Consider the following 24,114-nt stretch of genomic DNA (forward strand, 5'->3'; position numbering starts at 1 on the left):
TAACTAGTACTGAAACAGTATTTTTACACTTTGTGTTTCTGCGTGGGTACAAACTGATGAGATCTTTACTAATTACATTTGAATCGATCTTCTGTATATAAAGATAATTGGAAATGAAAAAAAAAAAAACCTGGTGTTAAATTGGAAATGGCATAGAAAATTAATTAATTTAAAAAATATATATATTGTGTAGGATCTCTGTCTTTAATGTGCTGTACACCCTTATTTAATGCTATAACTAGTACTCCAACAGTATTTTTTTTTTCTTTTCTTTTCACTTTGTGTTACTATATGGGGAGCAAACTGTTGAAACTGTTACCTAATGTATACTAAACTGATCTTTTGTATACAAAGAGAATTGAAAATGAATCATGATGTGATAGGAAGGGGAGAGGGAGCGGGAGGGGGGAGGGTTGTGGGGGGAGGAAAGTTTTGGGAGGGGGAAGCCATTGTAACCCATAAGCTATACTTTGGAAATTTATATTCATTAAATAAAAGTTTAATAAAAAAAAAAAAAAAGAAGAAGTAGAGCAGTCAGCACTCCCTGGCAGCACCCATACGGGATGCCGGTGCTAGAGGCAAGGCTTAGCCTACAGCTAAGTCACAGCACTGGCCCCTTTCATAGGAAACATGATGGAATCACATTCTCCCCTAAAGGCTAGGAGACTTAAAGACCAGATCCAACCAAAATTTTAGGGTCTAAGAAGAGGAGATGGCAGGGCCAGAAAATTCTAAAATACATTGGAGAGATCACAAGGGGTTACACAGGAACAAGTAGAGGAGGGGAAGGATGCTCTCTATCCTGTAGCAGGGATCCCTGGAATGAGACTGTAGGATGGATATTCAGGAAGACACCCCTGATCCACACTTCCATGGTGAGCTCCACTATGGGAAGATCTCTACTTCTACAATGCTCCAGAACATTTCGTGGTACACTTGTTTCTTCCTGGAGCTCACCCCTGCCATTTCCCATTCTAGGCCTGTTTGGTGCACACGAGTGAGACCATCCGAGTGTGCTACTTCATGGAGCGGCTCTTGGAGCGGCGGCGGCCAGTCATGCTGGTGGGCACCGCGGGCATGGGCAAGTCAGTGCTGGTGGGAGCCAAGCTGGCTGGCCTTGATCCTGAGCACTACCTGGTGAAAAATGTGCCGTTTAACTACTACACCACATCAGCAATGCTACAGGGTAAGGCTTCTTGGGCACCTGGAGGTGGGAGTTGTCCCCTGGCAGAGCTGGAGCTGAGCACCGGGTGCATACTTAGCCTAACTTCCCTTGCATCCCAGAATGCATTTCCTCCCACCTGCCCCTTTCCACCCCTCCCCTCCTTCTTCCACACACCTCTGTGCACGTCTCCAGCACCCCTGAATGCTGCTTCCTGTTCCCGCTCTTTCTCCCTATGTTCCTCCCTGGCCTGTTACATTCAACATCGAGCAGTTCAGCACCTTGACAACAAGGAGTGTTGAGAGCCATTGAGGGGTGGTCTTGTAGATATTTGGCCCAGGAAGGGCCTCTAGAGATCATTTCACTCACCCCTCATGTCTTGTAGGTGGGAAAACTGAGGCCCAGAACAGAGAACAGGATTGTCACGGTTGCTGCCAAAGGGCAAGGCCAGCATGGCACATCAGATCTTCTGACTCTGTGGAGTAGGCATTGCAGCACTGTTGAGGCACTGGGCTCCCCCAGGGGTCAGGAACCTCCAGGGCCTGGCTGTGGGGTCAGAGGCTCACTGCATGTGTTCTCCCCTTGCCAGAGGTGTTCCCTCCCTAACTGGTACTCATAACAGAGTCTCAACATTCAACAAGTGAACCAAAGTGTTCTGTTCAAGAAATATACAAGCCAACTTCCCAAACAAAAAGAGAGAAGGGGCAGGGCTGGGGCAAAAGGCTGTTGTCACTTCCCAAACAGCAGCCAGCAGCCTTGCCCCATTTTTTGCTACTCTACCTATGCCTTCCCAGGTGACAGTGCAGTGTGTCCCCACGAAAGTCAGGAATTCTGTGTGTGAGCTGTTTGCGGACTGTGATGAGTTACAAGCCATGGCTTATATTGAAAAAAAGGCAGCCTAGTGCTTTTCCTCTCTGACTACCAGGCCTTAGGCCAAAAGTCCTGGAAAATGGTTCCTTCTGGGCCACACAGTGTTCAGCATCTTGTGTCCCTGCCAGCTGTGAACCCGAGTCTCCCACTGCAGCCAAAGTGCTAACTATCTTCCAGCTTCCATGGAAGCTCATTGTCCCACCTTCTTTCTGCCCATGTGTCCCAGCTCCTCTAGGAACAGGGTCCAGCCAGCTCCCTCATTTGTAGCAGTTAAGTGCCAGGAGTGTGCAATGAAAGCTAAGGCTGTCCCTAGCCACCACTTCAGTAGCAAAGAGACGCCACCATCTCTCCCTTTTTTGTTTCCTTTCTAACTGTCAAATAATAATTGCATATATTTATGAGGTTTGATGTGAAGTTTCTTTTTCTTTTGAAAGATTTATTTATTTGAAAGTCAGAGTCACACACACACACATACAGAGAGAGAGAGAGAGAGAAAGGTCTTCCATCCACTGATTCACTCTCCAGTTGGCTGCAACGGCCAGAGCTGTGCCAATCTGAAGCCAGGAGCCAGGAGCTTCTTCCAGGTCTCCCATGCGGGTGCAGGGGCCCAAGGACTTGGGCCATCTTCTACTGCTTTCCCAGGCCATAGCAGAGAGCAGGATCGGAAGTGGAGCAGCTGGGACTCAAACCAGTACTCATATGGGATGCCGGCACTGTGGGCGGCAGCTTTACCTGCTATGCCATGGCGCCGGCCCCAAGTGAAGGTGGGAGATGATCGAATCAGGCTAACAAAAATGATATGCATTGGGAGATGATCAAATCAGGCTAACAAAAATGGTAACCTCAAATATTTATCATGTCTTTGCAGTGAGAACATTTAATATCCTTCTTTCTGCTATTTTAAAATATACAGGGATGGGATTTTGACTCAGCAGAGACAGATGGAGAGATCTCATCCACTGGCTCACTACCCAAATTGCTGTTTGTACTTAAGACTCTGTGTGTGTAAGGAAAGATTGAATGTGATGGGGCATAGTCTGCTTAAAGGACAAGTAGCACATCCAGACAGATGTGAAAATGTGGCAAAATATGGGAAAGAGCCTAATTATTCACATGACATAGCGCTAAACAGCATTTGCAAAGAACAAGGAAATTATGTATGCACTGATTTGGAACTATTGCCAAGGATCTGTTGAGTGAGAAAAGCAAGACATACAGCAGTGCGTGTGGTATGCTCCTGTACTGTTCTGTTTTCTGTCGCTATCATGAATTTCCTGAGGCCAAGTAACTTCATAAAGAGAGAGAGCCTTGTTTCACTCACAGTCCTGGAGGGTCCAGGGTCCACAGCTGAAGGCAGCCTTCTTCTAGAGCAGAGAGGGTCATCACACAGCAGCTGACAGGGAGGGCACGTTCCTGTGTTCTGGTCTGTCTCCTTCTTATAAAGCCACCACCATTTGATCCCAGGGCTCCACTCTGAGCACTTTAATCCTCATCACCCCACGAAAGCCCCACTTTTACCCAGCACAGTTGGGTTAAGTTTCTACCCTCTTAAGACCTTGCCATGGGGACTAAGTTTCAACATATGAACCCCAGGGGGACACTAAATCCATAGCCATACCATAGCTGCTCCAAACTGTGTCCTGTCTAAAAGGAAGTAACTATAATTGTACTCACTTACTTGATTTTAAAGAGATATATCGAGATTTACATACATTTATAAATCATATACACATAGATAGAGGAGAGACAGAATAGGTAGATGATGGCTGAATGGGCAGATAGATAGATAAGTAGGTAGATTATAGATAGATGGATGATAGACAAGTAGATGGACACATAGATAGATGATAGATAATGAATACATAGATTGATGACGGATAGATGATAGATGGATAGATGAGTATGTAGGTAAGTAGATAGATTATAGAAACACAGACAAGTAGATAGATACATGCATAGATAGATACATAGATAAATTGCAGAGAGATAGATGCATGATAGATGATGAAAGATAAATGAATAGATACATGATAGATGATGATGATGAAAGATAAATTATAGATGGATAGATAAGTAGGTAGATAAGTAGATAGATGATAGATAAGTAGATGTACAGATAGACAAGTAGGTGGATATGGACACAGATATATAGATGATAGATAAGTAGATAGACTTCCAGAAGGATGCACCAGAAACTGATGTCAGCAGTTGTCTCTGGCAAGAGGAACTGAATGCTGAGGGTGGGAAGGGGAATTATTTAAATCATTTTTTTAAATATGAAATATTCCAAGCATGCAGAAAAGCACAGACAATAACATAACAGATGCCTTTGAAACATTACACAGATTTCACAGATGCTAGAAGTTGTCACTTCGCCATGGCTCTAGGCATTGTCAGTACAGCTGATCCTCTACCCCATCCCTTGCTCCTTCCTGCCCTTGTTTAACCTGACACTAAAGTTAATTTGTGTCACTCCAAGTTCACACTTTTGATACACTCCAAGTTCACACTTTTGATACACTTGTACCCATTACATAGAGAATGTTGCCTGTGTATTTAAATTTTAAGTGTGTGCTTGACTGTACCTTCCTTTGGCCACTTAACCTTTCTCAAGAGTCCAGACCTGCAGATCCATTTCTTTCATTTTCACCACCACATAGAAATTCCACTGTGCAAATAAATCAGAGCTTACTTTATCCATTTGCTGACTGAAAGGAAGCATAACATTTCTTACTTTTAAAAAATTATTTAATTATAATTAGAATATAGTAAACCACACATACTTGCTAAGTTTCAAAATATTTACATACCATCAAAGCATCATCATAATGGAGATGAACATACTCATCACCTCCAAAGGTTTCCTTGGGCCCCTCTGAGACTTCCCACTCCGTGTTCCCCATTCTGCCTAGTTCCAGGCAACTGCTGATTCGTATTTTCCAGAATTTTATATAATGGAACCGCACATTAAGCACTCTATTTTTTTGGGGGGTTGGGGGCTGGCTTCTTTCACTCAGCATGATTTTGAGATCTATCCACATTGTTAAGTGTACCAATAGTTCATTCTTTTCACTCTTGAATAGGAAGGTACAATATGTAAAGCACTCAAAACGAGTCCTAGAGTACTGTAAGTGCCTAGTAAATGGAAGCTCTTATTATAATAATATTTTTTTTGACAGGCAGAGTGGACAGTGAGAGAGAGAGAGAGAGAGAAAGGTCTTCCTTTGCCATTGGTTCACCCTCCAATGGCCGCCGCGGCCGGCGCGCTGCGGCTGGTGCACGGCGCCGATCCGATGGCAGGAGCCAGGTGCTTCTCCTGGTCTCCCATGCAGGTGCAGGGCCCAAGCACTTGGGCCATCCTCCACTGCACTCCCTGGCCACAGCAGAGAGCTGGCCTGGAAGAGGGGCAACCGGGACAGAATCCAGTGCCCCGACCGGGACTAGAACCCGGTGTGCCGGCGCCGCAAGGCGGAGGATTAGCCTAGTGAGCCGCAGCGCCTGCCTTATTATAATAATATTAACAAATTTCTCCTCAAATTTAAGAATCAATGTTATGCAATAATTTCTAAGCCTCAACTGTCAAAACAAAAAGCATGCAAGCAAAACCCCTTTGCTGGAAAAATGAGTTTAACCTGAACTAGGCTTTGAAAGAAACATCCCAGCTTTCAAACAGGCAAGAACTCCACCCTGCAAGTCACCCCCAGCGGTCTCCAAGGGGACATTCTGCAGCTGACTTACCCTGCGAGGCCGTACAGGGCTGTTTTCTCAACATCAGATGAGGCAGCTGCTTGGTGATACCTGCATCTCTCCTCTCATTAATCCAGCTCTGGAGTCTCCACTGAGAATTTTTTTTTTTTTTTTTTTGACAGGCAGAGTTAGACAGTGAGAGAGAGAGGTCTTCCTTTTCCGTTGGTTCACCCCCCAAATGGCCACTACGGCCGGTGTGCTGCACCCATCCGAAGCCAGGAGTCCGGTGCTTCCTCCTGGTCTCCCATGCGGGTGTAGGGCCCAAGCACCTGGACCATCCTCCACTGCCTTCCTGGGCCACAGCAGAGAGCTGGCCTGGAAGAGGGGCAACCGGGACAGAATCCAGTGCCCCAACTGGGACTAGAACCTGGAGTGCCAGCGCCGCAGGTGGAGGATTAGCCTAGGGAGCCGCGGCGCCGGCTGAGCATTTTTCTAATATAGATTCTGAGCTCCTTGAAGTAGCAATCTTTGTTCATTCACACCGCTCACCAGGGTGATGAGCACATGGCCTACTTAGGGTTTACAACATGCCAGCCCTTGTGCTAAATGGTTTACCCTCTTCAGTTCCATTACTCCCTCCTTGCCCTACCAGATACTGATCATTAGTGCTTTTGGTGGACGTAGCAGAAAACCTGGCATAAACAATAAATCATGGCTGGCGCCGTGGCTTAACAGGCTAATCCTCCGCCTGCGGCGCCGGCACACCAGGTTCTAGTCCCGGTTAGGGCGCCGGATTCTATCCCGGTTGCCCCTCTTCCAGGCCAGCTCTCTGCTATGGCCCGGGAAGGCAGTGGAGGATGGCCCAAGTGGTTGGGTCCTACCCCATGGGAGACCAGGAGAAGCACCTGGCTCCTGCCTTCGGATCAGCGAGATGCGCTGGCCACAGCGGCCATTGGAGGATGAACCAACGGCAAAAAGGAAGACCTTTCTCTCTGTCTCTCTCTCTCTCACTATCCACTCTGCCTGTCAAAAAAATAAATAAATAAAAATAAATCATTTTGCAAACAAGAAATCTTAAGGTGGGCATCTTCTAATGCTGGATCAACAGCTCATGATAAAGTATTTACTACTCTCTTGGCTGTTCACTCACGGTGGCAGAATGGCTGCTGTTCTGGCTGGTATATCTACATTCCACATAAAAAAATAAAAGAGGGGCTGGTGCTGTGGTGTAGCAGGTGAAGCCACTGCCTGCAGGGCTGGCATCCCATGTGGGCACCGGTTCGAGTCCCAGCTGCTCCGCTTGTGATCCAGCTCTCTGCTATGGCCTGGGAAAACAGTGGAGGATGGCTCAGGTCCTTGGGCCCCTGCACTCACGTGGGAAGACCTGGAGGAGTCTCCTGGCTCCTGGCTTTGGATCAGCGCAGCTCTGGCCATTGTGGCCTCTCCTTTTCTGTAACTCTTTAAAGTAAATAAATAAATCTTCAAAAAAAAAAAAGGATAGAGGTGGTGACCATACAGGAAATGATAGCTCCCCAATAACTTCATAGACCTATGTCTATGCCTTACTGTTCAGAACTGTGTCACATGGCCACCTCAGACTAAAGAGGGGGTTTTGGAATGGTGTCCATCAGATATGATGGTAGCCCCCCATTTTTACAAAATGAGAAAATTAGACTTAGGTGTGTTTATGTGACTTCCCTCAAGTTACCTCATGAATTAATCGCAGAGCTGTTTTACTCCATCAAGTTGTAACTGCCTTCTACTTTTATAAGACTGTAAGCTGTGGATTTGTTTTCATTTTTTATATCTATCTATCTCTCTATCTGAAAGGCAGAAAGAGACCGACGAATAGGCTTACTGATTCATTCCGCCAGTGCCCACAATAGCTAGGACTGGGCCAAGCTGAAACAGGAAACCGGGAACTCAATCTAGATTGGGCATGGACCCAACTACCTGGGTTATCACTTGCTGCCTCCCAGGGTTTGCAGTAGTAGTAAGCTGGAGTTGAGAGTGGAGCTGAGACACGAATCCAGGCACTCTGATCCACATCAGAATGCCAGCTTGGCTTCTGTCTATCTGATATCTACAACATATGAACAGCTTCCCCTTTGATAGAAAATACAATAGGCCCTGCAGTCAATGGTCATTGAGAAACTCAACCTTCCATTGACTACCTTCCCCTATGTGTGCAAACCACAGGTTAAGAACACCCACCTCTCCAGCAGAGCAGGGCAGAGACTCATGTTCAGTCTCCATCCCCCTCTCCCCCAGAATTCCACAAACCCCGTGGCATTGCCCAATGAAGGAATGACCTTTTGCTGAGTACCAGTTGAATGATCACCCCCTTGGGTTTGGTGTGGTAAAAGATCATTTTAAATTATTGCTGTATCTTCTGTAAAATCTCAGGCAAAGACCATTTTGCACTTGGATAGATCTCTTGTAAGGATCCATGATATATGCCCCCTAGGTCTTAGTGCCCGGACAATCTCTGCACACAAGTGAAAGAGGATCTGGACCAGTCATCTGGGCAGGCACCGTGGCTGCAATTAAACACAGACTCAGTTCTGAGCTTTCGCACAAGCAGTAAATAAAGGGAAACATGAGATAAAATTTTATATGGTTGCAGTAACCATGTCATCCTCAATTACTGAGACAAGTGAGTTTCTTCTCATTCTGTATTGTTTTGCTATCTCTTTTTAGTATTTGGCTTTTATTAGAAGAAAGATTGATTTATTTTGAAAGGCAGAGTTACAAAGAGGCAGAGGCAGAGAGAGAGAGAGAAAGAGAGAGAGAGATCTTCCATCCACTCTTTCACTTCCCAAGTGGCCACAACGGCTGGAGCTGAGCCAATCCAAAGCCAGGAGCCAGGAGCTTCTTCTGGGCCTCCCACACAGGTGCAGGGGCCCAAGGACTTGGGCCATCTTCTATTGCTTTCCCAGGCCATAGCATAGAGCTAGATCAGAAGTGGAGCAGCCAGGTCTTGAACTGGCACCCACATGGGATGCGGGCACTGCAGGCGGCAGGTTTACCCACTATGCCATGGCACCAACCTCCATAGTATTTGTTTTTAAAATGATCTGTTTTATGTCTCTTCACTTACCTTTTCATTCTTTTTGAAAATATATATTTTTTAAAAAAATAAAAGGATTTACAAAGGCCACAGACAAGATGGGTTAGAAACAGAAAAGGAGCAACAAACAACTTGGTTAAGGTACCAATGGACTCTGTTTCTGCAGAAAGGGAGAAGGCCAAAAAGCATTCTCGTGAAAATCATGAATTCTCTCACCATCCAACGGAGACTTGATTTACTGTTTCCACAAATATTCGAATGCTTAATATCACTAATTACATAGGATCTCAGATGTCTGAAAGTTTGTGTAAAATAAATTTCTTGTAACCTGTTCATCAAGAGCTGAAGGTTAGACAAAGCCTTCAAAGACCTAATCAGACTCTCAACCTCAAAGGAACACCGTGCATACACTCTGACAGACAGACAGCTTTCTTCCACTCAGTGTCTTCCAAAAAGGAGATGACACACATGAAAGTTAAAGCATCAAAGATTTACTGTCTAGTGGGCAAGACATTCTGCTTGGAATTACAGTGGGTTCAAAGTAGACTGAAATTGAACGCAACACATATTTCAGACAACAGAGGAATCAGCCCATAAATTCTGGTCCATCCAAATTATAGAACACAACACAGCAATTAGCATCTTGATTTAGGAGGATCTTTATGATCCTATAAAGAGGTTTACGATATACTAAATGAAAGTAACATGTACAAGCACATTCATTATAATTCTGATACTATAAAGGAAAACATTCTAACAGAATAGACTAGAATAAAATACAAAAATGTGTTGAAAGTCATGTTTACTGCTGAGTGACAGAATGATGGATGATTTTCAGTTTCATCACTACCATTTGTGATGCTTTTTATCTTCCTAAAATGAATTTATACCATTTTTATAATTTTGCAAAGTATGCTACCTTTTTGTAAATGTAAATGCAAAGCCATTACAATATAACCAAGAAGTCTTAACACATGAAAAATTAGATAACATGAAGGAAAACAGTTCAACCACAGGTATACAAATCAGCTCAATGCAGAGTAAAACATAGTTAATTACTAATGATCTGTCAAAAATATGCTGCAGGGGCTGGCACTGTAGAGCAGTCGATGAACCTGCAGCCTGCAGTGCTGGCATCCTATACTAGAATTCCATTAGAGTCCTGGCTGCTCCACTTCCAATCCAGCTCCCTGCTCATTCCCTGGGAGAGCAGCAGAAGAGGGTCTAAGTTTTGGAGCTGTTGCCACACACGTGGGAGACTTTGATGGAGTCGCAGTCTCTCTCTCAGTGAGAGAGAGGAGAGAAAGATAGATCTTCCATCCACTCTTCCACTTCCCAGGTGACCACAATGGCTGGAGCTGGGCCAATCCAAAGCCAGGAGCCAGGAGCCAGGAGCTTCTTCAGGGCTCCCACACAGGTGCAGGGGCCCAAGGACTTGGGCCGTCTTCTACTGCTTTCCCAGGCCATAGCAGAGAGCTGAATCAGAAGTAGAGCAGCCAGGCCTCGAATTGGCACCCACATGGCATGCCAGCACTGCAGGCGGCAGCTTTACCCACTATGCCATGGCACCAACCCCTCAACAAGAAGGAAAAGAGTTCAACCACAGGTACATAAACCAGCTCAATGCAGAGCTTGAGCTGCATTACTTACTAATGATCTGTCAAAAATATGCTGCAGGGGGCCGGCGTTGTAGAGCAGTTGATGAACCTGTGGCCTACAATGCTGGCATCCTATACCAGAATTCCATTAGAGTCCTGGCTGCTTCTCTCTCTCTCTCTCTCTCTCTCTCTCTCTCCAGGCAGAGTGGACAGTGAGAGAGAGAGAGAGAGAGAGATAAAGGTCTTCCTTTTCAGTTGGTTCACCCCTCAATGGCCACTGCAGTAGGTGCACTGCGGCCAGCGTACCACGCTGATCCGAAGCCAGGAGCCAGGTGCTTCTCTTGGTCTCCCATGCGGGTGCAGGGCCCAAGCACTTGGGCCATTCTCCACTGCACTCCTGGGCCACAGCAGAGAGCTGGACTGGAAGAGGAGCAACCGGGACAGAATCCGGCGCCCCGACCAGGACTAGAACCCAGGGTGCCAGCACCGCAGGTGGAGGATTAGCCTAGTGAGCCGCAACGCCGGCCTCTCTCTCTCTTTCTCCCACCCTCCATCCCTCCCTCTCTCTCTCCTTCCCTTGTTTCCTCCCTCCCTCCCTGTCACTCTGCCTGTCATCTAAATTGTGCGTGAAAAGGCTGTCTCTGATTGAGATGAGGAAGCATTGGATTCCTATCCAAAGCCTATGTTCTAATTCCAGCAAGGTATTAAAACTGCCTTCACCTCTGTGCCATTACTTGCAAAACAGCAATAGTAACATTTTCTTTATCTGTCTCTTTAGATTCATTGTAATAATAAAATACATTTATTCAGCCTTTAATCAATAACTTTGAGGAGCAGGTGTTTGACATAGCAGTTAAACCACCACTTGGGACACCCACATCCCATATCAGAGTACTTGGGTTTGAGCACTGGCTCTGCTTCTGTTCCAATTTCTTCTTAATGTACATCCTGGGATGCAATACCACTGTGATGGCTGCAGTAATTGGGTCCTTGCCACCACATGAGGGACCCAGATCGAGTTCCCAGCTCCTGGCTTTGGTCTGGCCCAGCCTTGGCTGTTGCGGGCATTTGGGAAGTGCAACACTAGATAGAGGAGATCACTTTCTGTTTCTCTGTGTGTTGCTCTATGTGTGCGTTTCTCTACCTTTCAAATAGAATAAATTAATTTTGAAAAAACTTTAAATAAATAAATGATTTGAGCCCCCTACTATGTGCTAGAAAATGTACTACGTGAGGTGGTGAGGTTATGTCAATGAGGAAAACTCCTGTCTCTATAATCCAGTATGTGTGGGCGCTGATGATAATAACAAATAAGGTCAATAAATAAAAGGTTCAAGGAATTAGGTGGCAATAAGTGTTATGAAGACAAATGAAGCAAAGCCAGGACTAAGAGGTGTGGGTTTCAATTTGAGACTGAGTACCAGGGGAAGGCCTTATTGAAAAAATGGTTTTGGGGAAATAAATGCAGACCTAGTGGACATGAAGAAGCAAACTGTGCTGGCATTTGGAAGAAAAGGATTCCAGACATATGAAACAGCCAGACCAAAGGCCCTGGGGCAGCGAGTGACGCATATGTCAAAGGGGAGTGGCTAGAGTAGAGAGTAAAGCAGAAGTGTGAGGTTTAAATAGACGTAACCAGACTGGCCTTGGCTCCAAGTGAGGTGGGAGGTACTGGAGGCCTCCATGCAAGGGACTACAGGGCCTGATTTACACTTTACTGGAGTACATCTGGCCACTGTTCTGAGAATAGAGTGGAGGGAGTCCACAGGAGACTCAGGGAGACCATCTGGGAGGATAGGGTGGTTGCCAGGTGACAGCCTCACGAGATGGCAAAACAGAGCCGATGGATGACAAGGGCAGTGGCACAGATGGTGAAACGAGACCAATGGGAAACTACTTTGAAAATCAAATTGCTCTTCAAATATAAGACGATGGTGAAATGGTGCCCAGCAGTGGCACAAATAAGAACACGGGCTCCACTGGGGCCTCAGCCCAAACCCCAAGCCGTTGCTTTCAGATCTAGAGAAGTTGAGTTCAGAATGGAGCAGTGAGTGCAGGCTGGCCGGCTGTGGGCTTGAGTCTCCAGGCTTGCAAACAATGGCACAGAACTCAGTCAGAAATGGAGTAAGAAGGCCAGATTTGCTTACTGCCTTCAGCCTCACCCCTTTCCCTGGAACTCACAGCCACTTCTGTTTTCTCCAGTTGTGCCTGGAAACAGAGTAGCTCTACCCTGGCTGCGACCTGCAGCAGAATTCAGCCCAAAAAGAGATCACCAACGTTGGTCAGTCTGTCCTGAGGCAGTCCCCTGTCTCTGGGCAGAGCCCATCATCCCCGATGGAGATAGTCCAGGGCGCTCTCATGCTGCTTCTCGCTAACTGACATGCTTCTCTCCTCAGTAATCCTTTAGGAGCATAAAGATCTTAGTCAACCCAAATTACAGGGTCTGCTTATTCCAGGGGTTGATTTAAATATCGTTGCCTTGGGAGGAGGAGACACAAGTCTTCCCAGGCAGAGAATTTCCTATGAGAACAATTGTTCTCCAAAGCGTGTCCTTGGCAGCCCATTAATTATATTTCATTTTGACAGATCTCATATATAGTTGTTACATCTTTGGGGGTAGGGGGAGAAGGTGTTGGGTGATTAATTGGTTGATAGTGTATGTTAATTGGATGATAATTAAATTTAAATTTAATTCCTATTTGAAACACTTAATTTAACTCAGGGCCAGAAAATTAGAATATTCAAGCTTCTTGAAGGAACTTGTCTTTCTGTCACCTTCCGATGTCTGTTGACACTTTCTCCTTGTTTACAAACGTGTTTCTCAAGAGAAGAAATCAGATAGTGCTTAGAGCTTCCAGCTATAATAATAAAAAAAAAAAAGGTGTTGTTCTTGCAATCCATAAATATTTAATTGTTTCAAGTTGGGAAAAAAAATGTAAATATCCCTCACACTATCACTTAAGTTTGTTCTGAACAAGTCCTGTCAGGCTGAAAACCATGGGGTTTGATTCCTCCCCTTTGGCATAATAATTGAGGAGCAACTCCAGAAGACAGGCCCCGTACTTAGTCTCCAAAGAGGCCCCGAGATGCCCCCACAGGGGGCCAGGAGACTGAAGGCAAGGCAGGGAGCCATCCACATCACTGGAAGCATCTGAGAAATTCTCTGAGACTGTCATTTCTACTTCCCATCAAGGAACACCTCATGAGGTGAACTCTCTGGGAGCACTGTTGGCAAAATACCTCCTGAGTCCTCTCCTGTCACCCCAAGGTGGAAGGGACCTCTGGCCAGCCCTGGCATGGAAACCGCAGCCTTCATGACCCTTGACCCTCTTATGCAGAAAGTTCTAGTCTACCTGGGATCCAGTTATTTGTAGGTTTCCTTGAGGATTGAGTGCCTGGCCTTAGGACTATGAAAGGATCTTCAACTCCTAGGCTATGAACGAAGAAAATGGAGGACCACGATCCATCAGAAATAGCAGGGCATTTGACATTTCCCTGCTCTGGTTCAAGTCCTGATGCTACCTTAGTAAAGTTCTTCTGAGCCTCGTTCCTGTCTTCTGTAAAATGGAATGAATACCACCAGGACTCACAATGATGTTGTAAGGACTGAATGAGCTGATAAATGTTTGTAGGCACTTAGCGTGGCACACACACTAAGATGTCCAGTGTCTGGTGGGTACTGCCATCATTACTGCCTAGCAGTCTTAAACTTTACCTTCTGATCCTACAACATGCCTCAGCCTAGCAGTAGCTGTGTTGATGTTGTCATCATCGTCATCATTGCTATTGGTTACACAAACATGCAGGCTGTGCCCCACGTTTGTCCTTGACTTCTATGCTGCCTCAGACTTGGCCTCTGAAGGTTGACCCTCCCCCCTTCCCTCACTAACTGGACCTCTCTCCCCAGCTGTCCTGGAGAAGCCTCTAGAAAAGAAGGCTGGAAGAAACTATGGCCCTCCAGGTAACAGGAAGCTTATCTATTTCATTGATGATATGAACATGCCCGAGGTGGACACTTACGGGACCGTGCAGCCCCATACCATCATCAGGCAGCATCTGGACTACGGCCACTGGTAAGAGCACACACACAGAGGACATATGCCAGGGGCAAAGTTCAAGGCCTGGAGCCAGGCCAGTTGCAAGTCTGCTGGACTTACAGATCTCAGCTGAACCCTGGGTCCAGATGAGAATCCCCATGCTAACCCCAGTCTTCAGGGGATCCTCCACCTCCTGGACTTCTCTTTCAAATAGGGCCACTGGCAGGGGGGTGAGAAAAAGCTTGTGGCTCAGCAGGCTAAGTTGTTGCTTTGGATGCCTGCAAACCATACTGGAGTGCCTGGTTCAAGTCCCAGCTACTCTGCTTCCTGTCCTGCTAGTGGGAATCCAGGGGGGCAGAGGTGATGGTTCAAGTACCTGAGTCCCTGCCAACCACATAGATTCAAATGGAGTTCCAGGCTCCTGATTTGGGCATGGCCCAACCCAAGTCATTGCATGCATTTGTAGAGAGAACCAGCACATGGAAAGAGCTCTCTTCCTTCCTCCACTCCAACAAATACATATATATATACATACATACGTACAGCAGGGCCATTAATATCCACATGAAAATTTCATCTACAGAAGCCACTGAGCCCCCATCTAAGAAAAAGCCTTTTTCTCCAGGCCTCAACCCAAAATTACTTTTTCTGGAAGGACCTCCAAACCCCCAAAGCAGAATGATCCTCTCTAATCCCCGACCATGGCTCTATAGCTCTGAGAAGGTGCTGAAGGGAAAACACTCACCACACTGTGTATCAACTACACCAGGGCCTGCAGACCTTCAGAGTCTCCATCTCCTCAGAGTAACCCACAGACTGTGATGGGGTCTCTTGCAACAGCGTGGGTGTTGATGGCCTAAGGTCTGCACGTGCCAGGAAAACAAAACTTGAGACAAGTTCGGCCATCCTTCCTACCTCACATCGAGTTGATTGCTGAGAAAGAGTGAGGAGTGGGAAGAGAGACTGTAGAGAAGGATTATAGTTAGGATGGGAACCTGAGTTGCTGTCATTTCCTCCCTACAGTCTTTATTGGATGGTTGTCAAATGCAACTACCCATAGTCTCAATACTGGTCACTGAGCAGATGAACTCTGTGGTCAAATCAGAGACACACTAGCTACTTTTACCCTATACTCATAGTCACAAACCTTACATGGGAAGTCGAAGTTCCCTAGAAATGCCGCCATATTGTCATAGTCTAATTACAAGTCCTCTCCCAGAAATGTGTACCTCGGATCATCTGCTCTCTCCTCAAACTTCCTAGTCCACCCCAGCTCATAGCTTTGCCTTCTCGGAGAACACAGGTACCTTCCCCATTGCTTGCTTCTACATATGTACAACTTACTCAGAACCCCTCCTTTTCCATCTTATCTAAGGCACTGTCCTTCGGCATCTTGATTCTACTAATGGAGACCTAACTTCATCAGTTGCCCCCTCTGTCTCCCTGCTGCCTCCTTCACATCATTTAAAATTGCATGAATTCCTTCTGTTGTGTTAAAAAAAAATCATTTCTAATTACCTTTCTGGCTCTCTTCCTCTACACTACCTAGTCTCTGTATGCTGACCTCACTTCCTCATCTCCTGCTGTCTCTTTGATCCACTATTGTTTGATATATTTTCCCGGCACGTTACTGAGTTATTCTTGCTAAATTACTACCTGCATCATTATTTCAAAATCCAAAGGGCATCCTTTGGGGTCTTTATCTTTCTTAATCTCCCTGCAGCAGTTGGTGTGTTTAGACATTCTGTTTTAGAAACTCTGGCTTCCTTTGCCTTCTGCTATACCACAGAGTGGTCTCTCTTCCTAGACTATTTCTGTAGATGCTAACTGCCTTTGGAATTCGTCCTGAGCTCTTGTCTCTTCTCAGTCTCTAGCAGTAGATCTAGACTTTTATTCTTACCAAACACAAGAGCCGTGGGATACAGACTACTTCACCTTGACAGAGCACTCATTTACCTTGGCCCTCACACATCTCTCACCTGTGCCTTCTGCTGGTTCCAGGTATGATCGGAACAAGCTGTCCCTAAAGGAGATCATGAATGTGCAGTATGTTTCCTGTATGAACCCAACTGCAGGGAGCTTCACCATCAACCCACGGCTTCAGGTAAAAATTACAGATCTGGGTGGTCCATAGGTCCTAACAGTACCTTATCTGGGCTGATCTCTCTTGATAATGAATAATAGTTGGCCTTTCTCCACCCAGCCTTTCAGAATGGCAAATCAAATAGGATGCTCATTTGCATTTTTAGAGGGACCGAGAAACTCCCAGAAGCAAAATTGTGAGGCTTTTAGAACTGGAGTGGTCATAGCGTTCATGTGATCAACTCCCTATCTCTGTAGATGAGGGCATTTCAGAGACATGAAGCTGTTTTCCCAAGGCCATGGGGATATCCAGTGTCAAATCTTCAGGTCTGGACTCAGATTATCTGAGTTCAAGTTCAGCTGTCTTCCTATTAGGCAATGTAGATATCTTTGACCAGAGATCCAAAGCCAATTTTCACCACCACCACCCCGAACAGTGATTTTTTTTTTTTTTTAAGGTTCAACCTGAATTTGGGAATAGCATGAGAAACTTGAGGATAATGTACAGAAAATGTTCATTACTTTATCCAAACCCAGGAGAGGTGATTTCCATTCAGTGACAAAGGGTCTCTGGCTCATGTCCTCCCCATGTGCCTTTGTTTCCCATGCAGCGTCACTTCTGCGTGTTTGTGCTCTCCTTCCCGGGAGCAGATGCCCTCTCCTCCATCTACAGCACCCTCCTGACTCAGCACCTGCAGCTTGGAAACTTCCCAGCCCCCCTGCACAAGTCCATCCCCCAGCTGGTCCACCTGGCCCTCACTCTCCACCAGAAAATCGCCACCACATTCCTGCCCACTGCGATCAAATTCCACTACATCTTCAACCTCAGAGATTTTGCCAACATCTTCCAGGTGAGTGCATTTGCTCCAAGATGCCTCAGTCATGACCAGGAGACTCCTGTTACTAAAAAAATGAGTAGGAAATGCCGAATTTTTAAGCAAAGGCACAGTTCATATCGAGTTGTGAACATAAACAGACTGCCATGGGCTCCGGGAGGAGAGACCTCAGCAAAACAGAATCTTGTTTGTAAATCAAATTATTTTTCAGTAAGTGGAACACACTTCTGAGTCAGTTCTTTTGGGCTGAAGAAGGTTCAGTATGCTGGAGACACTGTCATACAGATATTCCTGAAGTATAGAGGAGTTACCTTCCAGTAAGCTCATTGTAAATTGAAAATATCTACAGATATTGGCACAAGGGGATAAACCACTGCTTCCAATACTGGTATCCCATATCGGAATGCTGGTTCGAGTCCTGGTTGCTCTGCTCCCAATCCAGCTTTCTGCCAACGCACTTGGGAAAGCAGCAGAGGATGGTCCAAGTACTTGTGTCCCTGTCCCTGATGTAGGAGACCCAGAGTGAGTTCCAAGCTCCTGGCTTCAGCCTGGACCAGTGCTGGCCATTGTAGCCACTTGGGGAATGAACTGGTGGATGAAAGGTACCTGTCTCCCCTTCTCTCTTTACCTCTGTTGCTCTGCCTTTCAAATAAATAAATAAGTCTTTAAATTAAAAAAAAAAAAATAAAATATCTCCAAATTGAAAACACATTGACTATATCTAAGCCACCAAGTATCACAGCTTAGCATAGTCCAACTTAAACATGCTTTGGAACACTTATGTTAGCCTACACTTGGGCAAAATCATCTAATAGAGGGCCTACTTTATAATAGAATACTGAGTATCTTGTGTACTGAAAATAGCAAACAGAATGGTTGTATGGGTCTGTTTTCCCACCATCACAAGTGGAAAAACTGCTAAGTTGAACCACAATAAGGCAGAGACTTTCTGTATGATGATGTCAGTTTCCTGGGTGAGAAAGTGACACAAAAGGAGGCTGGTGTTGGGGTGCAGCAGGTTAAGCTTGTTGTGTCCGAATTTCCCAATCAATGCACAAGGCACAGACGGAGGATGCAAAAGCAGAGGTTTATTTGTTACCAGCCGGCTGGGACCCCCTACCCGCACACAGCCATTTAGCAATGCACAGGCAAAAAGCCCTCTCATTTGCATAAGAGAGGTTTTATAGCCTCACACTTACAAGGGTGCAGGTCATCTCCTACGTAGGTTACCTTCTTATTCTCTATATGGCAAGGTATTGGGACCTAACATGTTCATTGGTTCATTTAAACGTAAAGACTATATACAGTTATGTGGTGGGAAGGCCACACAAAGGGGATGGCATGGGGAGGCACTGGCAGGAAGCATTGGGCCATAAATTCCAGGGGAGCTGGTGGGGAGCAGAAGGTCATAAATTCCAGGAGAGCTTACTTTGTTTTGTTTTCGAGGACCCGGCCTGCCCTCTTCATGGCCCAAGATGAGGCCTATACAGCAGGCAGGGACTCCAATCCCTACAAGCTGCCTCCTGCAGAGCCGGCACCCTGTATGAGTCTCAACTGTTCCACTTCTGATCCCACTCCATGCTAATGTGCCTGGGAAAGCAGAGTAAGATGGCCCACATGCTTGAGCCCCTGCTACCCACATGGGAGACCTAGATGGCGTTCCAGGCTTCTGACTTCAGCCTGACCCAGGCCTGGCCATTACAGCCATTTGGGGAGAGAACCAGCAACAAAAGATCATTCTTTCTCTCCCCACTCTCTTTCAAGTAATTCTGCCTTTCAAACAAACATACACATTTTAAAAGAGGGAAAAAAAAGAAAAGGAAGGACAGAGAGAGTAAGGAAGGAAGGAAGCAAGGGAGGAAGAAAACCTTCTCTAGATCCTATCCGTTGTTCTTGAGATGTCAAAGAAAGTTCCCCAAAGCATGCAAGACAGCTTTGCTTCCTGCATCTCACATCTTGATACTCCTAATAGGCTAGCTGCCAGCCCCTGGGATGACCCCAGTCCTAAAAACTCCAGGTCCATTTGCAGTCCCAAACCATTTCAGACCCCTCTGACATCAGAGTGGTGAGGGCTTGTCTCTGCCCACCGCTGCTTGCCCCATCAGAACCTCAAAGGACAGCCCAGCAAACCCAGGCCCTCACCTCCCCAGGACAGGTGCAGCATCCTCACGTAGTAGAGACCACAACTCTCCCAGCCTGCAGAAGAGTCTGCAGCAGCTCCTTTCCAGAGAGACCCCTCCCCCACGACAGCAAAGAGCTGTTATGGAGGGAAGAATGCCTTTTACACCGAGCAGAGGCTGTCGGCACAGGGAAGTGTCAAAGTGAAGTGACGTGACCCTCAGCATTGAACACAGGTACTTGGAAGTTGTCCAGGGCACTGGCTGTGCAGGTAGGATTCAAAGCTCCAAACCCTGAGGGTGTCAGAGCCGCACGTTGCAGCCAAGACTCCAAGGAGCAGCATCCTAACACTGGTTCCCAGATCCGAGAGCTGTGCACCAGAGAGCCTTAACCAGAAGGTGGAGCCACTAAGCCTCGGAGCCTGGGAAAGTCTGAGCACTCAAGGAGGCTGGCCTGGGACTCCTGTCTCAGAGGTAGCCCCCAAACACGAACTCATTTTAAAACTATGGAACCAGGGACCATGTTGATTTGCTGAAGAGCACACAACTGTCCCCAGTGAGGGAACTGAAACTCAGGTGCTCAGGTTCCTGGTCAAGGCCCCTTTCCAGCACCCCAAATCATCCTCTTCATCCAAATTTCCAGTGAGGAACATAAGCAAGTGATGTTCAGGCAGCAACACACCCACAGCAGTAGGCCTGTGAGGCCCTCAGCTCTACAGCTCTCAGGCCTGGAGGTGGCACAGCTTGTGCTGACCCAACCCGTTTGTTGAGCTTTAATTGAAAGGGGAATTGTTTACCCATCCCTCTCTGTTGTCTCCGCAACCCCTGGAATGGGAGTGCTACCACCCACATTTTCCAGATGGGAAAGGCAAAGGTAAAGGCCATTTGAGCAAACTTGGGTTGCTCATAAGAAGCAGAACTAAAGGGCGGTTGGGTCAGTGACCTTCCTTTTATCAGACAACCCAGCCTTAGCTTCTACCTGGACAGTCGCCTTGTCGCCTGCACACCCTGCCATCTAATCCTCACAATAACCCTTTGAGACAGACATTGTTATCTCAATTCAACAGCGGCTAAGAAAACTTACTAGGGAGTAGTTGACAGCACAAGTGGTCAAGGAGGTAGGAAAGCAAAAACGGTGTTGTGGCATGAGTGCTTCCTGGTGGGGACAGACAGGGGTGGAGGGGATCTGGTGAGAGGTGCAACTGGGGAGACCATTCAAGACCGGAGTGGGACCTAGGAAGCTTTGACCTTAGTCTGTACTAACTGAGAACACTTTCTGACCTCAGTTCTAAGCCTTTACATCTATCAACAAATTTAACCCTCACAACAGTGGAGAGAAGGTAAAATACTGACGATTCTCAATTTAGAGAAGACAAATCTGCTACAGATGAATCCGGTACCTTGAGCATGATGACAATGCCTATCTGCGGCCCTGACAGCCACCACGAGAGTGCTCATTCCTACTGCGTAGGTGACTCCGGGGCCACAACAGGCTTCCTAGGAGGAGGCTGTTCTAGTCCAACGGTGTTTTCACTGACAATCGATGCAGTGTCAAGGAGGAAGCAGAGAGCAGAGACACTGGAATGGAAGCTAAGCCTCATGCTGTTCCCCCAGTCCCTCACCCTGGCCTAAGCAGCCTGAGTGGCAACCCCCTGGGCTCTGTATCCCTGCCTGGCCCCTGCACCTGCCAGCTGTCAGTCACCTGCCACAAGCATGGGAAGGTACATCTCCCACTGGAGCAGCTGCCTTCCTTTACCCACACAGCCCCTCACCCTCCTCCCCCAGAGAGAAATTCCAAACTCAGAGCTTGGCCACTGTCTCCCTCTGCTCCCTCCCTCCCTGACTGCTGAGTTGAAGCCCTGATGGAAGAGGTTAAGCGGCTGGGTGGATGCCCAGCAGGAGACAGGCACTGCTTAGACAGCATTGTTGCTTTCCTTCATCCAGCTCGATCCAAGGCTCTGTAGTGCGGAGACCCTCTCTTCACTTCCCTCACTGTGTCCAAATCAGAAGAGAATCTTACAGCAGTCTGAGTAGCAGAAATCATTAACGGTTCCCATCTCGGGGCTACCCATCACTAAAATGGTGCGGAGTTTGCACTTGACATGCTCACATGTACGCAGCCCTTAATTGTCAGTCTGCCTGGCCACCCAACCATGACAGGGTTTAGAAACATCAACTGTGAGCTGGCCTCACTGTCACACACAAACTCCTAGAAGTCAGAATCCCTGCCTGGTGCTTTCTCCTCCCCTCCCCTAGGAGAGACAGCAAGGAGAAAGAGGCTGAGACATGCAACAAGTTCTTGAAAAAGCTCACGGAGAGATGCGTATTATGAAAAAACTATCCGTGGATTTCAAAAAAGTTTTTCACCAAAATAAACCTGTGTTTTCCTGGAATCAAAAGAACCTAGTGTGATTCCTTTTCTCTCTTAATGAACGTTTGTTAAAACATAACAAAATAACAAACAGGAGAAAAGCTCACAGTCAGAAAGCAGAGTTTGGTTAATTATTTCAAAGTAACTGCAGCTATCTAACCACAACTGCAATAAAGAAATAGAACCTTCTCAGCATCTCAGAAACTCCTCTCTCACTTCCTCCCATCCAGTCTTTCCTACTCCTGCCAGGGTTAAATACGGTCTGGACTTCCAACGCTATGAATGACTTTGACCTGTTGTTGAACTTTATAAAATAGGATATATAGTGAACATTGCTCCATCAGAATTATGTATATTATTAGCTTTTTATCACTGTAATAGTTGAGATAAGTTACTTATAAAGGAAAGAGGTTTATTTCAGATCACAACTTTTTCTTTTTTTTTTTCCTTAAAGATTTGTTTCTTTGAAAGTCAGAGTTACACAGAGAGAGGAGAAGCAGCAAGAAAGAGAGGTCTTCCATCCGTTGGTTCATTCCCCAATTGGCCGCAACAGCCGGAGCTGCACCAGGAGCTTCCTCCAGGCCTCCCATGCGGGTGCAGGAGCCCAAGGACTTAGGCCATCCTCCACTGCTATCCCAGGCGATAGCAGAGAGCTGGATCAGGAAGAGGAGCAGCTGGGACTAGAACCGGCATCCATATGGGATGCCGGTGCTTTAGGCCAGGGTGGCAACTCACTGTGGCACAGCGCCAGCCCCTGATGTCTTTTTTCAATGTTAAAGAAGTTACAGTGGCTGGCACTATGGCGTAGCGGGTAAAGCTGCCTGCAGTGCTGGCATCCCATATGGGCACCAGTTTGAGTCCCAGCTGCTCCACTTCTGATCCAGCTCCCTGCTATGGCCTGAGAAAGCAGTAGAAGATGGCCCAAGTCCTTGGGCCTTGGGCCCCTGCACTCGCGTGCAAACCGGGAAGGAACTCCTGGTTCATGGCTTTGAATCAGCGCAGCTCCAGGCCATTGCGGCCATCTGGGGAGTGAACCAGTGGATGGAAGACCTCTCTCTCGGCCTCTCTATAGCTCTACCTTTCAAATAAATAAATAAATCTTTTAAACAAAAAGTTATAGATACTATCACTCAAATATTTCTTCTCTCCTCCTCCTTCCAATCCATGTATGTGAGACCACCCCACTGTCTCTTGTGTCTGTTATGCTCTTTTCTTTTGGTTTTTCTGGCTTTGATTCAAACTGTATGTTTCATGCTGATTTCTCTTCCTATCCACTAATTCTCTCTTTCACTGTATCTGTTATGTTTTAGCCTTTCTGTTGTTCATTTTACTACTGTGAATTAGTGTCATTTTAGTTCAATAAGTTCCATTTGATTCATTTTTTGCTTCCCGTTCATTGCTAAAACTCTTCATCTTGTCTTCAGATTTCTTACTCATATGAGAGAACTTCAAAAAATTCACACACAAAAAAATGAATTAAAGGAGAACTTTGTTTTGGTGCAAAGATTTTGAAATATGTGGATAGTATTTTGCTGGTATTAATGAATAATGAGGAATTGTTAAATGATCTGTTTTCTTCTAAGACAAGAAAGAAATCAATAAGAACAAACACAAAATAAATGAGTTTGAAGTTAGAGGACTTGCTGGAATTTTCAGTGAAAAAGAAGGTTAGGACATTGGCTAATAGTAACAGAGGGAAATGATGGAAGAATTTTAGGAAAATGGTAAATATTTGGAACCATCTCTGTGGCATACAGGAAGGGGATGCAACCAGATAAGAGTAAATGGATTATTGACCTGAAAAGATGAGCTATATGCATTCCAACTCTTTGTCATAGTTCTGAATTTACACAGCCATTTGCTACCTCCATCATTTTTTTTTAAAAGATTTCTTCTTTTGAAAGGCAGAGTTAGAGAGAGAGAGAGGAGAGACAGAGAGAGAGAGATCTTCCATCCACTGGTTCACTTTCCCAAATGGCTTCACTGACCTGGGTTGGGCCAGGCTGAAGCCAGGAGCCAGAAGCTTTATCTGGGTCTCCCATATAGGTGCAGGGGCCCAGCCACTTGCACTATCTTCCACTGTTTTCCCAGGCACATTAGCAGGGAGCTGGATCAGAAGAGGAGCAGTTAGAACTCGAACTGGTGCCCATATGAGATGCTGACGCCATAGTCAGCAGCTTAACCTGCTACGTGCTATGCCACAGTGCCAGCCCCTCCATTGTTTTCAAAATGGCAGTTTGGAATTGACATATAACAGAAAAGCCACCTCTCCCTCACTGTGAGG

The 24,114-nt window shown here is 46.2% G+C and overlaps 1 protein-coding gene across 1 annotated transcript in view; it reads left to right on the forward strand.

The window, feature by feature from the left end:
* DNAH9 (dynein axonemal heavy chain 9) overlaps positions 1-24,114 on the forward strand; it is a 359,765-nt gene that overhangs the window by 181,976 nt on the left and 153,675 nt on the right. The window contains exons 38-41 of the mRNA XM_062215967.1: positions 979-1,186; positions 14,295-14,460; positions 16,426-16,528; positions 17,118-17,357. Of these exons, the coding sequence (XP_062071951.1) occupies positions 979-1,186; positions 14,295-14,460; positions 16,426-16,528; positions 17,118-17,357 (717 nt within the window). The remainder of the gene's footprint in view (positions 1-978; positions 1,187-14,294; positions 14,461-16,425; positions 16,529-17,117; positions 17,358-24,114) is intronic.

Source organism: Lepus europaeus, chromosome 18 (assembly GCF_033115175.1).
Source record: "Lepus europaeus isolate LE1 chromosome 18, mLepTim1.pri, whole genome shotgun sequence".
Classification (NCBI taxonomy): Eukaryota; Metazoa; Chordata; class Mammalia; order Lagomorpha; family Leporidae; genus Lepus; species Lepus europaeus.